Below are 16,283 nucleotides of genomic sequence, written 5' to 3' on the forward strand. Positions count from 1 at the left end.
AAAATTACGTATGCTGGGGTCCTGGGTGGCTCACTGGGTTAAAGCCTCTGCCTTCAGCTCAGGTCAAGATCCCAGGGTCCTCAGATGGAGCACTGCATCGGGCTCTCTGCTCAGCAGGGAGCCTGCTTTCCCCTCTCTCTCTGCCTGCCTCTCTGCCTACTTCTTATCTCTGTCAAATAAATAAATAAAATCTTTAAAAAAAATCACGTATGTTTCAAACACAGAACACTAAAGAAACTTAAGAAAGTATCAGAAGCAAGAAGACATATTATTTCCATGAGGTTGGACCTCCTAGCTAATGTCTTAATTATCCTTTTTCTCAAAAATGAACACTTTAAAATGATCAACTGTATTTAGTCTGCCTAAGAATAAAGGGGTTCTCAGGATGTGGGATGTTCAGTCTTAATCGAGAAGTTGGTCATTCTACTTTTCATACTCCACTGAAATGTATTAAACTAATGGTAAATTATGAAACTACTTATTATCAGAAATAACATATAAATGATATCCAAATAAATAAGCCTAAATGGCTTTTTTAACTCTTCCCACATACCTTCTATCTTCCAATATATTTAGGAAACACTTATTTCTATAAAGATTACTCTACTTTAGTATGAACTAATCATATCTGTTTTAGGGAAGTTCACAAAGTCACAACTAAGCAACAGTTTTCCGATTAGTATTTGGACATAAAACTATAATATATTCTTATTACCACCAAGCCAAAACATGAGAAAACCATGCTAAGTTTTCACTTGTTCAAGGTAAAAGGAGGTATGATCATATTACAGAAACTCACACAAATAACCCAATTTTATATAAGTATCCAATCTCAGGTCTATAGCCACTTTAGCTACAGTACTTTTCCGAGATCCTTGATCCCTCTATGTCAGTGTTCTTTATAACTATAGTTGCTGTAGACTTATAATTGGACATTCTTGCTACCCTCTCCCTGGCACTGTGTACATTATTTCCAATGGCTGACTCAGGCCAATGACAGTTAATGGATGAAAAGGGAGAAGAGAAAAAAAAATTCATTTAATGTTTGCACATGTATCTATACAGGAAGGCCACATTGTTTAGTTATTTGGGAACATTTTGTATTCTCATATTGAGAAACTATAAGTATATATACATATATACAAATTTCCTTTGATAAGGGTTCCAACCATAACCCTCAGATTTGGCCCTTTGGGAAAAAGTATTGCTCCCGAAGGTACTGATCACCGCATATATTATTCAACAGTCAATACATAATAAACAAGCAAATCAGAGTATGAATTTGGCTTTACTAGATTTTAACGGAAGTGACTGTTCCCAGAAGGAAACAATTTATAACTTATGTCTTTTTATTCTTTAAGATTTTATTTATATATCTGACAGAGAGACAGAGAGAGGGAGTAGCAGAGGCTGAGGCAGACTCCCTGCTGAGCAAAGAGCCTGACGCGGGGGCGGGATCCCAAGACCCTGGGATCGTCACCTGAGCTGAAGACAGACACCCAACCGACTGAGCCACCCAGGTGCCCCTATAATTGATGTCTTAAGCCAAAACACAGGGTATAAATTAAAATCCATCTAAGCCAAATGTGTCAAGAGCTGTTAACAATTTAAGAATAATGTAAAGTAAGTAACATACTTAGTTTCTCCATAATCTCTTCATCTGTCATTTTGGTCTTCTTTTTCTGTTTGTCAGAAGACTTGGCACCGCTATCAACATTAGAATCACCAACTGGTGCAGGAATAGGGTCAATTACAGACCGTGTATAAATCTGCAGAGAGATAGCTTGTTACTGAGATCCGAGGAAAAGTATTTTTAGGTATTCTTACTGGTACACTATTCAGTTCTTTGATTTTTTAATCAAAACTAGTTTTCTCCAGTGTTCTAAAGAATAATATTTTCAACTTATCTTAATAAAAGACTTATAACTAAGATGAATAAATGTTAAACACTTTTGACACATGATGTATAGATTTTTAAGAGTCTGTCTAGGAAAATACCAGATCTCTGAATGAAATTTAAGTTTAGCCAGATCTAAAAGGATATGCCAGCATTCTTACTACGAAAGAGAAATAAACAGCAAAATTACAGAAACATGATGTTGAATTAACTATTAATTCTCATAAAAACTTTTACCAAAAAACCCCCAAAGAACAAAAAAAACCTTTTACCAAAGATGATTTCTACCGTTTCATTTTATTTTTTATTATTTTTAAGCTTTTTACTTAAATTCAATTAACATAAAGTATATTATTGGTTTCAGAGATAGAGGCCAGTGATTCATCAGTCTTATATAATATCCAATGCTCTACCATTTCATTTTAACAGCCAATTCTAGGAGGTAAAGCCAGAAAACAAAGCCCTTTACTGTTAATTAGGACCCAGCAGCAGCAGTCCTCAGAGCCCTCCCTGCTGATTGTGCCAGCACTTCACCGCACACCACCTTCTTGCACTTTCCTTGTACTAGCACAGGGATACAGGACTCTTTCTCTAAGATCATTATTTTTTTTTTTAAGATTTTATTTATTTATTTGACAGAGAGAGATCACAAGCAGGCAGAGAGGCAGGCAGAGAAAGAGGGGGAAGCAGGCTCCCTGCTGAGCAGAGAGCCCGATGCAGGCCTCGATCCCAGGACCCTGAGAACATGACCTGAGCTGAAGGCAGAGGCTTTAACCCACTGAGCCACCAGGCGCCCCATTATTATTTTTTTTTTAAAGATTTTATTTATTTATTTGACAGAGAGAGATCACAAGTAGCCAGAGAGGCAGGCAGAGAGACAGTGGGGAAGCAGGCTTCCTGCTGAGTAGAGAGCCCGATGCGGGGCTCGATCCCAGGACCCTGAGGTCATGACCTCAGCCAAAGGCAAAGGCTTAACCCACTGAGCCATCTAGGCGCCCCTAAGATCATTATTTTTTAAACTGCTCCCTATCCGGTTGGGAATTTCATTCTCTGCAGCCTCCTGAATGACACCAAGACTTTAAGAGAAATGTAAAATGGGAGATTATCTACACAATTTGGGTAAGAAGATTTAAGTTTTAGATATAGCAGTTATCTGCACTGAGAAAAACAGAGAAAGCCAGAGAAATAGATGAATTCTCTGGAAGAGAAGGGGTAATATAGAAAGGAGAAACAATGAGGTAACTATTTTAACTTTTAAGGAAGTCATTTAATTTTAATTAAAACAAAACAAAACAAAACAAAAAACCTAGTTTTTGATTAATGATTTTTAGGTAAAGATCTCATCAGATTTCCCCATACTGAGGGCTTTTGAAAATTAATCACTGGCAGACAACTACAGACTGCTATTTCTTAAAAACACACATGCCCTGACATCCGCAGTCCAAGTACCCAGACACGCACTGATTTTGTATGATCCGGTCGTGGGGCAATAACAGGAGGAGCAGCCTCTTCATCATCATCATCTTCCTCTGTTACTACTGCAGAAGTTTCTGATCCCTTGGTACTCAGCTGCATTAATCACATGAGCAAAGCAAGGAAGACAAGTCAGATATAACAATAAACATACTTGAAAAAATGTATTTCTTTAATAGCTCATTTCAAAATGATAAAACCTCATTAGTTCTAATCACTTAAAAAGTAAAAGGAATCCTATAACTTACAGAAAAGTTTATGAAATGTTTACAATAAGTACCAAGTTTTCTTAAAAGAAAATCTATACCTTTTATATGGACAATTTTATGTCCCTTAAGCCCTAAAAGGAACCAATCACTTTGTTTGTTAAAACCAAAAATAAAGATCCTGTAGGATCTGTGTAAGTCAGAGTCATTTTCTGTTATTTAAGACAGCTAGATTCACCTTCAAAAATGGTAATTGACGAAATAAAAAGACGACGTTAATTTTTATAAAGAGCTTACTACATGCCAGGTGTGTGCTAGGTAGGTACGTTTCTTATTACCGCACTTTATCTTCATAAAACTCAAAAGAGATTGTTTCCTCCTGAGGAAACTGTTTACTTAATATGGGTTCCTTATTTGCTTAATCAAGTGGCTAGCTTAAAACATATTAAGTAGTTATTTATTTCTGATGACTGTAATTTATTTTAGAATGCTAAATAAAAACTGAGATTAGTTTTGAGTAACTTAAGTTAGAACAAGAGCTACAAGAAGTAATATATTAACTTACTGCTGGTGTTCCAGAAGGGAAGCCATCCTTCTCTGAATACAAAACAGAAAATAATGCTAAGTCAACAACTCAAAAAAGAAAATGTCTATATAATAAAGAGAAGGAAAAAAAATAAGAGGAAGAAAATACAAAGCAGAGCAAGTAAAATGTTCTTAGACTGATTACATTTGAAGATGAAGTAAACCTTGAGAAAAATGACAATACCAGTAATCAAATGTGAATTTATATGAGACTGTATTAACAAATCTCAAATCTTAATGGAACTCTGTAAATTTACTAAAAATCATTGACTTGCATACTACAAATGGGTGAATTTTATAGCATTTGAACTACATTTTAACAAAGTTATTAAAAACATTTGTAACTATATTTCTCCATGTGTATATATTAAAACAGAAGTTTATTCATAGCAACACTTTCTCCAGGAAAAAAATGGTCTATCTAAAAAATTAAAGGAACTATTCAGATAACAGCAACTATGAAAAGGAAAATACTTGGCATAAATTCTGATCAATAAGAAAGCATATTCCTGAGGGCAAAACACAGTTTGTGAAGACTAAACGTTGAAACATTCATTCTGGAGTTTAAAAGAGCAAGTTTTGTTTTGTTTTACTTTTCAACAGGCCCAGAGACTTTTACATTTTTATACATATATATAATATCTAGCAATATATGCTAAATAAGATCATTAACTAATATAATTATGTATAATATAATATTATTTAACACATACTATACATTAATAAACATATACAACATACTTATATTTGTTATTTGTTTAAGTATATAAATATATATTTATAAATATTATATTAAAGGTATATAGTTAATATAACTAACATATAATATTAACTACATAATATGAAAAATAGGTGAAAAGAATATACCATTTTCTGGTCAAACACTGATTTAAGAAAATACTAATTTACAGACATACTGACACAGAAGTTCTAGGGACAAGTGTGACCTTTTGCTAAGGATACAGAGATCAAGATCTAACTAAAAAAGTCAAGATCATTTGGCCAAGTGCTCTCTATTTTTTCTTTGAGCACAGCCCATATTTCTATGAAAATGTAATCAACTGCAATTAATTAATACTACATGTATGATTTTAGGGGTCAGAGAAATATAAAGACACCTTGGGGATGTAATTAGCAAAATCCATGGGTCCATGGGTCAACAAATAAATTACAAGGAAAACAGTATGAGAATCCATGTGCGGAAGCCTAAACATCAAAAGAGAATCAAGAGATACAGCAAACAACTATATTGCATGGTCCTTATTCTGACCCTGATTTGAACAAATAAACTATTTTTTTTTTTTTTCAAAAACCCACTATACTCCAATTCTTACCTAATGATAATCTAATTCCAAGGTATAAAAATCTTCATTCTAATGCTTATTTTATGTTTGTATATTTGATAAGTTTTAATTTTTGAATGGACTTAAACATTTTTTACCTCAAAGTCTGTGTATTTAAATATGCAAACAACGCTCCTCCTATTCTACTAACAATAAATATATTTCTAGTATGAACAGGTCTATAAATCAGCGCTTTCTCTTTTATTGCTGGGAGTCATTCCAAAGCAGTGACATGAAAAAACAAACAAAAGGCCAAAACATCCACTTTTGGCAAAACTAAGAGATTAACATACTCCCCAGACTCCAAATTATGCGTAAAAGCTGATCCAATTAGTTTACAAAAGGCAGATCTACACAGGGGCAACAATAGAGACAGGAACCACACCACAGTTTTTTACTTTTCCAGAAGCAATCTTTTTATCTAGGTGTGCTTCCCAATTCTGCAATCCCATTTGAATCAACCATTTACCACAGTATGACGTCTTACCAGGAGGAGTAAAGCTCAGATATTTCTGCTTCACCGTGTTGGAGTCATAGAACTTTAAGACATCCAGCACAGCCTGAGGATTCTTCTTTTGCTCTAGTTTGGTGATGTTAGAGGTCTGTAATAATCGAGCCCACTGTTCTGGCATGCCCTAACAAAAAGATATTCAGAAATTAGTTGTTTTGAGTTGCTCCAATAAAATCAATTTCCAAAAGTAAACACATAAAAAACAAGTCAATCAACTGTAGCCTTGATTAAATTATAAAATGTCTTATTTTTTTAGATCTATTTTGTGTAATTCTAACTAATGGGCTCAGCTCCCTAAGAAAAAGATACATCCAAACACAAACACTTTTGTAAGAAATGAAAAGCACTAAGAATTCACAGTTAATACGTGGATAGAACACTTAGCTTTAACCTAAGTACTGCAAAGAAAGATTTGAGTGCTGATACATAAATGAGTCCCAACTGGGTAAACTTACAGTGAATTCTCCAGTAACCGCATCAAAGCCAACATGAATGGTATGCTCAAAATCAGATGGAGGAGAAATTTCTGGCCGTTCTTTTTCCTTCTTCTTACTTCCTAGAGGACATTCAAAAAAGAATCAGCCTATTTAAACAAGATTAATCAAGGTACTCATAAATCTGTTTCTCCGAAGAACCAATTAGGAACAAAGTTTTTCTAGAAGAGATTTCCCCTAAAGACACTGGCTGATAGGAAACCAATAAAAGTAAAGTAACCTATTCTGTCTTCAAGCAGGGGTGGGGACAACCATATTGGTGTCCTTATTAAAGAGGTACCTGGATTGACCCAGCACCAGGTCTGAATAAAAGAGCACCCGACAGACGACAGAACAAACAGCCCTTTAGAGCACTGGTTCTTATAAAGAGGCCTACACTTCAGATACTGAGCAATCTGGAAAACAAAGTCTATGAATGACGTCCTATTTCCATTTGGCTCTATTCATCCCAAAAGAACAACTTACATTATTACCACCGACCACCTAGATAGTATAGACTGTATAAACAAAGAGTTAACAATAAGCACACCACCTTTCTTGACCAACTCTAGCTTTTCTTTTTATTCAAGTTAATAACTGCTACATCTTGTTTTTTTTTAATATTTTATTTGTTTATTTGACAGAGAGCTAGAGAGAGAGAGCACAAGTAAGCAGAGCGGCAGAGAGAGGAGAGAGAGAAGCAGCCTCTCTGCTGAGCAGGGAGCCCGATGCGGGGCTCGATCCCAGAACCCTGGAATCATGACCCGAGCCGAAGGCAGCTGGTTAACCAGCTGAGCCACCCGGGCGCCCCAATAACTGCTACATCTTAATGCTTCCCAGTTTTTCCATGGTTCCACCAATTATTTCTGACACACATCTATCAATAGTATTCTCTGTAAGTACCCCCATCCCCACTCCTCAGATCTTCCTGCTCTAATCTGCAGTAGTTTATGCCCAGACTTCTGGCATAGTTGTCCTCCTAGCACATTCCTTCCCTTTTACCCTTGCTAGAATATTTTCTGAATACTTTGTTCTCTTCTTTTTGGTTTACCCCTTGATACTTCTTGACCACATATATATATTTAGGTTGAAAATGCTTCCCCCCTTCTTCTAATCTCCAGTGTTGCTATTTAGAAGGTCAATGACTTTTTGAACTACTGTTGAAAACCAATTGTCCATATATGCCTGGGTCTATTTCTAGATACATAATTTTGTTGCAATGATCTCTTTATCTTTATGCCAATACCAGCCTGCCTTGACAGCTGTAGTTATAAAAGTAAACCTTGAGGGGGGCCTGGGTGGTATAGTTGGTTAAGCATCTTGCTGCCTTCGGCTCAGGTCATGATCCCAGGTTTCTGGGATCAAGTCCTGCACTGGGCTCCCTACTCAGTGGGGAGTGTGCTTCTCCCTCTCCCTCTGCTGCTCCCCATGCTTGTGCTCTCTGTCAAATAAATAAATAAATAAAATCTTAAAAATAAATTAATAGGGAAGTATTCCTTTCCATTCAATTTTCTGGAAGATTATGTAAAACTGTTGGTATTTCTTCCTTAAACATTTGGTAGAATTCACCCATGGAAGCCATATGGGTCTGACACTTTCTTTGTGGATGATTAGTAACTACAAACTAAATTTTCCTAGAGACACTGTTTTCAAGTTACCCATTTCTTCTTGAATGAATGTTGAATATTTGTCTTTCAAGACATTTTCCCACTTTATCTAACATGTTTGAATTTGTTCCCTAATCATTTTTAATATCTATAAAAATGTGATCTCTTTCATTTTCAATATTGGTAATTTGTGTCTTCCCTCTACCCCCCCTTCAGTCTGCCTAGAGGTTTATCCATTTTATTGATAGTCTCAATAAATCAGCTTATGGTTTCATTGATTCTTCTATTTTATTAATCTCCATTTTGAATTTTGTTATTTCTTTTCTTCTACTACTTTGGATCTTACTCACTCTTCCTTTCTAGTTTATTAAGATGGCTTTGCTTAAGTCACTGACTTAACATCTTTTTCTTTTCTCATACAGATGCTTAATACCTAAAATTTCGGGGCGCCTGGGTGGCTCAGTGGGTTAAAGCCTCTGCCTTCGGCTCAGGTCATGATGGGATCGAGCCCCACATCGGGCTCTCTGCTCAGTGGGGAGCCTGCTTCCTCCTTTCTCTCTGACTGCCTCTCTGCCTACTTGTGATCTCTCTCTCTGTCAAATAAATAAATAAAAATCTTAAAAAAAATACCTAAAATTTCTTCTAAGTATTGCCTTAACAGCATCATACAGATATCGATGCTTTGAATTTTCATTTTCATCCTGTTTAATATACTTCCTAAGTACCCTTTTGATTTCTTCATTTATTTGCAAGTGGGTTTTTTTTCCAAATATTCCCAGGGATTCTTCTGTTATTGATTTCTAATTTAAATACACTGTGGTCATAGAATATATTTTGTGTGAGTTGAATCTTTCTACATTTATTAGGCTTTAAAAAATCTCCCTAGAATGTGATCTAGCTCAGTAAGTAGTCTATGTTCACTCAGAAAGAATGGGTATTCTGCTAGTGGAGTGTTCCATAAATATCAACTAGTCAAAGCTGATTAACAGTTTTAGCAATTTTCTGTCTACTTGCTCTACCAATTACTGAGAGAAGTGTACTTGCATCTCCAACTATAACTGAAATTGTCTATTTCTCCTTAAAATTATATCTGCTTTTGCTCTACTGTTAAGTGCATAAATGTTTACTTCTATTATATCCTCTTGATGAACTGACCTTACTACTATCCTAAAATAACCTATTCCCTATCTTTATCCATTAAATATTTAGGGCATTATTTTTTGCTCTAAAATCTACTTTATCTGATTTTAGTCCGTCCAGGTTTCTTTTCACTGCTAGCAGACTTTTAAAAAAGTCCTTTTATTTTGACCTATTTTGTAGCTTTATATATTTAAGTGGATTTTTAAAAAGATTATTTATTTATTTGACACAGAGAGAGAGAGAGAGAGAGAGAGAGAGAGAGAGAGACAGCAAGAGAGGGAACACAAGCAGGGGGAGTGGGAGAAGCAGGCCTCCCGCCTAGCAGGGAGCCTGATGCAGAGCTGGATCCTGGGATCATGACCGGAGCAGAAGGCAGACACTTAATGACTGAGCCACCCAGGCACCCTTTAAGTGGATTTCTTGTGGACAGCATATAGTTAGTATAACCTCTGCTTTTTATTTACTTTTTAAAAAAGATTTTATTTATTTATTTGACAGAGACACAGCAAGAGAGAGAACACAAGCAGGGGAAGTGGAAGAGGGAGAACCAGGCTTCCTGCCAAGCAGGTGCCCTTGATACAGCTAGGTTTAAATCTACCATTTCATCATTTGTTTTCTAATGCTCTCTATTGTTTACATTTTTCCTCTTTTTGATTAAATATTTTTTATAGTTCCCTTTTATCTTTGTTGGTTTCTTAAAAAGATTTTATTTATTTATTTGACAGAGAGAAAGAGATCACAAGTAGGCAGAGCAGCAGGCATGGGGGTGGGGAGGGGGGAAGCCGGTGCCCCACTGAGCAGAGAGCCCAAAGCGGGCCTTGATCCCAGGACTCTGAGATCATGACCTGAGCCAAAGGCAGAGGATCAACCCACTGAGCCACCCAGGAACCCTCCTTTGTTGTTTTTGTTTTTTTTTAAGTAACTCTTTATATACCATAAAGTTCATCTGGGTTTTAGTAGAGAAAGAGAGAGAGAGCGTGAGTGAGCAAGAGCTGTGCAACCATCACCACAATCTAACTGTGGACTTTCTCATCACCCCTAAAAGAAACCTTGTGCTCATTAGCAATCACTTCTCATTGTTCCCTCTCCCTCTCCCAAACTCTAGGCAACCGTTAATCTTTCTGTTTGCCTATTCTGGCCATTTCATATATACAGGACCACACAACGTGCAGTCTTTTGTAAATGGCTTTTTTAACTTAGTTTTTGAGGTTCATTTATGTGATAGAATGTATCAGAATTTCATTTCTTAAAAACTCGGTTACTTTTTAAGAGATTTAGATAAAAAAAAAACTTTTACCATTTCCAGTGATTTCCATTCCTTTATGCAGATTCACATTTCCATCTGATAACATTTTCCTTCTGCCTGAATGATTTGGCTTAACATTTCTTATAGGGCAGGCCTGCTGGTGATAAATTCTTTCAGCCTTATATATTTAATATATATATATACACTAGGCTTTATATATTTTTAAAAGTCTTTGTTTCCCCTTCATTTTTGAAAGATGTTCACAACATACAGAATTCTAGGTTGACAGATTTTTTTTTCTTTCAGTACTTTAAAGATGTTCCTTCTTATCTTCTGAGATGCACTGCTACTTCCATGAAATCCACTGTCATATTTTGTTCCTCTAAATGTAATGTGTCTTTTCTTTCTGGCAGCTTATTTTTTGGCTTACAACAAGGTTTTTTTGTTGTTATTTTTTAATAGACTATTTTTTTGAGCAGTTTCAGGTTCACAGAAAACTGAGCCAAAGGTCTGAAAGCTTTTAAAATGTTCTCTTTATCACCAGTTTTAAACAGTTTGATTATGTGTCATGATGTAGTTTTCATCATATTTCTTTTGCTCTGGAATTCACTGAACTTCTTAAATCTACAGGTTTATAGCTTTCATTAAATGTGTAAAGTATTCAGCCACTTTTTAATAAGTTTTTTTTTTTTTTTAAGATTTTTAAAGTGTCCAGTTTTTGGAGACTTCATTTACACTTATATTAGTTCTGCATGTAGTTTGTCCCACAGCTATTCTCTTTTGTTTCACTTTTCTGCTTCTAAGTTTCATTTTGGATGGTTTCCATTGCCATGGTCTCCAAATTCACTTATCTTTCCTTCTGAAATGCCTAATCTATTGTTAATCTTGCCCACTGGATTTTGATTTGTTCTTTTTTTCTGTTTTCCATCACTACTTCTAAATATGCTGAATCTTTCCTTTGGGTTCTTCAACATATGGAATATAATTATTCACCCCTTTTTTTTTTTTTTTTAAGATTTTACTTATTTGACACAGACAGAATGCAAGAAGACAGAGGGAGAAGCAGGCTCCCTGCTGAGCAGAGAGCCCGATGTGGGGCTTGATCCCAGACCCTGGGATCATGACCTGAGCTGAAGACAGACGCCTAACCAACTGAGCCACCCAGGTGCCCCAGTATTTCACTGTTTTAATATCCTTGCTTACTAATTCATCATCTGTGTCATTTCTGAATTGATTTCAATTGATGGATTTTACTCATTATGGGTGTTTGCATGCCTGAAAAATACTAAATGGATGCCAAACACTGAAAATTTTTCCCTGGTAGATACTAGCTATTTCTGTGTTCCTACAAATGTGAGCTTGTTCTGAGACACAGATAGGCTATTCTTATTCCCCACTCATATGGCGAAGAAACAAATTTATGAAGAGTTGATCCTTTTAGGTATTAGAAAGTTTTGTTACGTAAAATTGGAGCAACATTTAATATAGAGCTAATTCTACCCCATTAATGTTTTTCTGAATGGTGTGAACAGGAAATATTCCAGGCCCTGTGGACATCGAGGAATAGTTTCCTTTCGGCATTTCCAGTGATTCCTTTTCCAGCTCTGGGTAGTTATTCGCACATACAAGTGCTACTGAAGACTCAAGGGGGACTTCTACAGATCTTTCTCTCTCTTGGGTATGTGTGTATAAAAACTAGTTGCCTTGACCTCTCCCAACTCCTAGTTCTCTTTCTTAGCTCTAGGAGACCATTTAATTGTCCTCCCTTTGCTGCAGCCTGACAACTCACACCAGACAGTAAGCTGGATCAATTATAGGATTTACCACCACTGTTTCCCATTTCTCAGGGACTGCTTTTCTTTATTATCTGATGTACAACATCATGAAAACCATGGTTTTGTATATTTTTTGCCAGTTTTTAGTTCTTTCACATGGAGGGGTAAATCTGGTCCCTGTTACTCCATCTTGACTGAAAGTGTAACAGGTTTTGCTGTCTTATCTGTGGTATTATGAAATTTCAGGATGATACGATTTGATGAGGTCTTTATTCTTTCACTGAGCTGAGTACTCAGTGAGTCCCTTCCATCTGGAAATCGTATTCTTCAGATCTGGGAAATTTTTTTCTTTTATTCCTTGGATTATTTTCTTGGTTCACTATTAGTTAGATCAGTAAATCATATATTTCCTCTCATATTTTCCATCTTTGTATTTTTGTCTAATAATCTGGGAGAATTTTCTTGAGTGTCTTTCAAATCTTCTACCCACTGGTATCTTTGGTTTGGTTTGGTAATCTTAAATGTTGATTTCCCAAGAATTACTTTTCATTGTTTTCTGATCATTCTTTCTCTGAGAATATTTTCCTTATTTTATGGATGCCTTTTTGATCTTTTTGAAGATTATATAGTTTACTTGCATGTATAGGTTGGTTCCCTTTACCTCCACTGTCTGTTTCTTCTATATTCCTTTTTTATCCCCTTTGTTTTGTACTCTCTTATAACAAGGGTGTTTTTCAAATGTCTAGTAATCCTTTGCTGTCTACTCATACAGAAAAGTCTTAAAAAGTTAACTAGAAGATAAGTCAGCCTTTTCATTAAAGGTGGGGGTGGGATACCTAAAGTATTTTTTTCCAGGGCATTTGTTTATCCAGAGAAAAATCTTCCAATCTCTGGTCTGAGGGCTTAGAAACAAATTTAACATGTTAACATGCTTTGAATCTGCCTTTCTTCCTTTTTTTTTTTTTTAAGTTTCAGAGATAGAGTTTAGTGATTCATCAGTTGCACATAACACCTAGTGGTCATTACATCAAGTGCCCTCCTTAATGCCCAGAACCCAATTACACCATTCCCCCACCCACCGCCCCTCCAGCAACCCTGTTTGTTTCCTATAGTTAAGAAATCTGCCTTTCTTATTCTTGTGCTACACCTTTCACTGACTCCTCTGACAAGGATGAGAAGCCTTGTAGGTTTAATTTCTCCTCAAATACATATGAACATTAGTTTGTTCTTTTCTTCTACTGGAGGATGGGACTTAAAACATTTCACTGGCTGTATGGGGTAAAGAAGGGATCCTAATGGGCCTCTGACACCACCTACATAGATTTTCAATTAATCCCCGCCCCCCCGCTTTCAGCCTGAGTATTATAGTTCCCCACCCCACCACACACACATGATGTTGTGTCCCTAAATCCTACACCTCTGAGATTTTTACAAGGAAACCGGTTCACTTCTCACAGACATTCCCATCTGCAAATGCTTAGGATAGGTCCTTGTCTGTTCAGTTTAGTCAGATGTCACTTTTCCATCCTTCTTTCAAAAATGTATACTATGTCTCTTCTTCTATTCTCTTTGCCCTTGTTATATTAAAAACATCTTTTTAACTGTCATTTTACTTGGGTCTGGGGAGGGATAGTGAATAGAGGCATGTGGTCAATCTGCTGTATTGTCAACCTGCTTTGTTAACCAGAGAAGTCTTCTACTATAAATGAGCTAAAAGTCATGTTGTTTGATAGGTCTGCATATCTACAGTTGAAAGGTCACTGTACACACTATTCTTTGTTTATAAGATGCTACTGACCCAGCAATAGTAAGAAACATATTATATTTTTTGACTAGTGATGATGGATTTGTGCTCAACTGTCCATCTCTTTTTTGGGTCTCGTGACACGCATTTATTTACAAGAGATATGACTATGGTAAGCGGGCAGGGCAAATTAGGTGTAGCAAGGAGCAGAGGGAAATGCAACTACAAGGCTAGTATAAATTTTGCTATCTCTACTGAAATGCACAGTTTCATCTATCATAAACAACCTCTCATTTTCAACTACACTCTGAGTGTTTGGAGGTCATGCCCTCTACTTCTCTTTGGAATACTCCTTAGAAATCCCTAGACTTCCAACTCCGTATCTGCATACAGGAGGAAATATTTTTTAACCAACTATAAACTAATAGTTTATTTTTTATACGGCTCTGAATCGAAGACATAAAAACAATTTCATATACTACTGAAGTACTTTTTTCCTCTTCTTTTAAAAAAATCTGCTCAGCATCCCACTTTTGATTTGCATATGGTTGGCAAAGATACTATTTTCTTAAATGACCTTGATTACAGATGACTGGTCCAAGGTAGGCATGAAATTCAAGCCAGGTCAGCCCTTGTTCCCCCCACACTTCAGCCAATAAGCATGGTTCAGGAGCGCATATCTAAACTAAGGCCAACTTAACACCGGAAAATCAGTTTCTCACTAGTGAATGAAGTTATAAGAAATAAACCTCGAGAACTGTTGAGGGCTGTTTCCTAACAAGCAGAGGAAAAAAAAAAAGCCTGAAATTAAAAAAAATAAAGCCAGGTAATACAGAAAAAGACAGACCAGACATACAGCCAGAGAATTCCTGGTTCCACCTGTATCTAAGGCCCAACCATATTTTTCAACTTGGGAATGCTGAATTTAGAGACCTTTATGAAAGAAAGTTTCACCTATATTAGGAGTACAGAATAGAAAGTTAAAGAAGTAAAAACAATTAAGCAGAACTTGAGACACATTTAAGTACACTAGTCCACTATAAAGGAAATGACCCAATATCTTAAAAATCTATTTAATTTCATTTGTTTTTTATATAACACACACATACATACATACAAATACTCCCTGTATTTTAGTTGTCTTAAGAAGGGAAAGGGGTTATTTTAAAAAATATCTAAAACAAAAAGATAGTGAAGCAGGTCTCAAATTAAACCATCTGTGGGAAGGCTACTATTACATAAAGAGAATCATTCCTTTATAACTCTGGAAACCAAAACTAAAAGGACCACCACCGAGAAAAACCCCCATGATCATCTATCAACGGATGTCCACCAGGCAACTTGATCACTTGCTGGGAAGTAATGGATCAAGGAAAGAAACTTCCAATAAAACCCACAACTTGTTAGTGTAGGAGGTGGAAAAAAGATTCTTAGAACCACCTTCCAACTTTATCAGACAAAAGAAAATAAGCAGGCAGCAACTTTCAGCTAAGAGGTGGGGCCCTTATGTCATGGTTAGTTACACAGAAGGTGCTTAACAAGAATCCTAAGTAAATAATTGCCATATTCTTTAAGGCCACCACCTTATAGGCTACATTAGAACTGAAGTCTAAGGCTAAAAAATCCCCATCTCTTTAAAAGGAAGAGTCTTTCGGGGCGCCTGGGTGGCTCAGTCCATTAAGCAACTGCCTTCAGCTCAGGTCAGGATCCCAGGGTCCTGGGGTAGAGTTCTACATTAGGCCCCTCAGCGGGGAGCCTGCTTCTCCCTCTGCCTGCCTTTCCCCCACTTGTGCACACACTCTCTGTCAAATAAATAAATAAAATCTTTAAAAAGAAGACTCTTCTATTTCTACTCTAAAAGAATCAGTGATTCTCAACAGCTTCAAAATTAGTAAACCTTTATTTCATCACAAAGAAGGGTATTCTCTAAAAAATAGGAAGATGGGTATGGGCTACTCTTATTAATCTTAGAATTCAATTTTTAGACCAGAAGGGATATTTACAGTTCTGTCATCTTCATCACTAACCAGAGGTGAAAGTGTGCAGAGACTGAATAATTAGAAAATCACCTTGGGGGGTGCCTGGGTGGCTCGGGTCATGATCGCAGGGTGCAAGGATCGAGTCCCACATCGGGCTCTCTGCTCAGCAGGGAGCCTGCTTCCCCTCCTCTCTCTCTCTCTCTCTCTCTCTCTCTGCCTCTCTACCTACTTGTGATCTCTGTCTGTCAAATAAATAAATAAAATCTTAAAAAAAAAAAAAGAAAGAAAGAAAAAGAAAATCGCC

General features: G+C 36.4%; 1 protein-coding gene across 2 annotated transcripts in view; it reads right to left on the minus strand.

The window, feature by feature from the left end:
* Positions 1-16,283, minus strand: part of PAK2 (p21 (RAC1) activated kinase 2) — a 91,634-nt gene that overhangs the window by 23,350 nt on the left and 52,001 nt on the right. For both annotated transcript variants that reach the window (XM_032869347.1, XM_032869348.1), the window contains 5 exons: positions 6,471-6,571; positions 5,992-6,139; positions 4,142-4,173; positions 3,359-3,466; positions 1,637-1,769 (listed from right to left, as the gene is read on the minus strand). In XM_032869347.1, coding sequence (XP_032725238.1) covers positions 1,637-1,769; positions 3,359-3,466; positions 4,142-4,173; positions 5,992-6,139; positions 6,471-6,571 — 522 coding nt within the window. The remainder of the gene's footprint in view (positions 1-1,636; positions 1,770-3,358; positions 3,467-4,141; positions 4,174-5,991; positions 6,140-6,470; positions 6,572-16,283) is intronic.

Source organism: Lontra canadensis, unplaced genomic scaffold (genome assembly GCF_010015895.1).
Source record: "Lontra canadensis isolate GAN:19392208 unplaced genomic scaffold, GSC_riverotter_1.0 scaffold38, whole genome shotgun sequence".
NCBI classification, from domain to species: Eukaryota; Metazoa; Chordata; class Mammalia; order Carnivora; family Mustelidae; genus Lontra; species Lontra canadensis.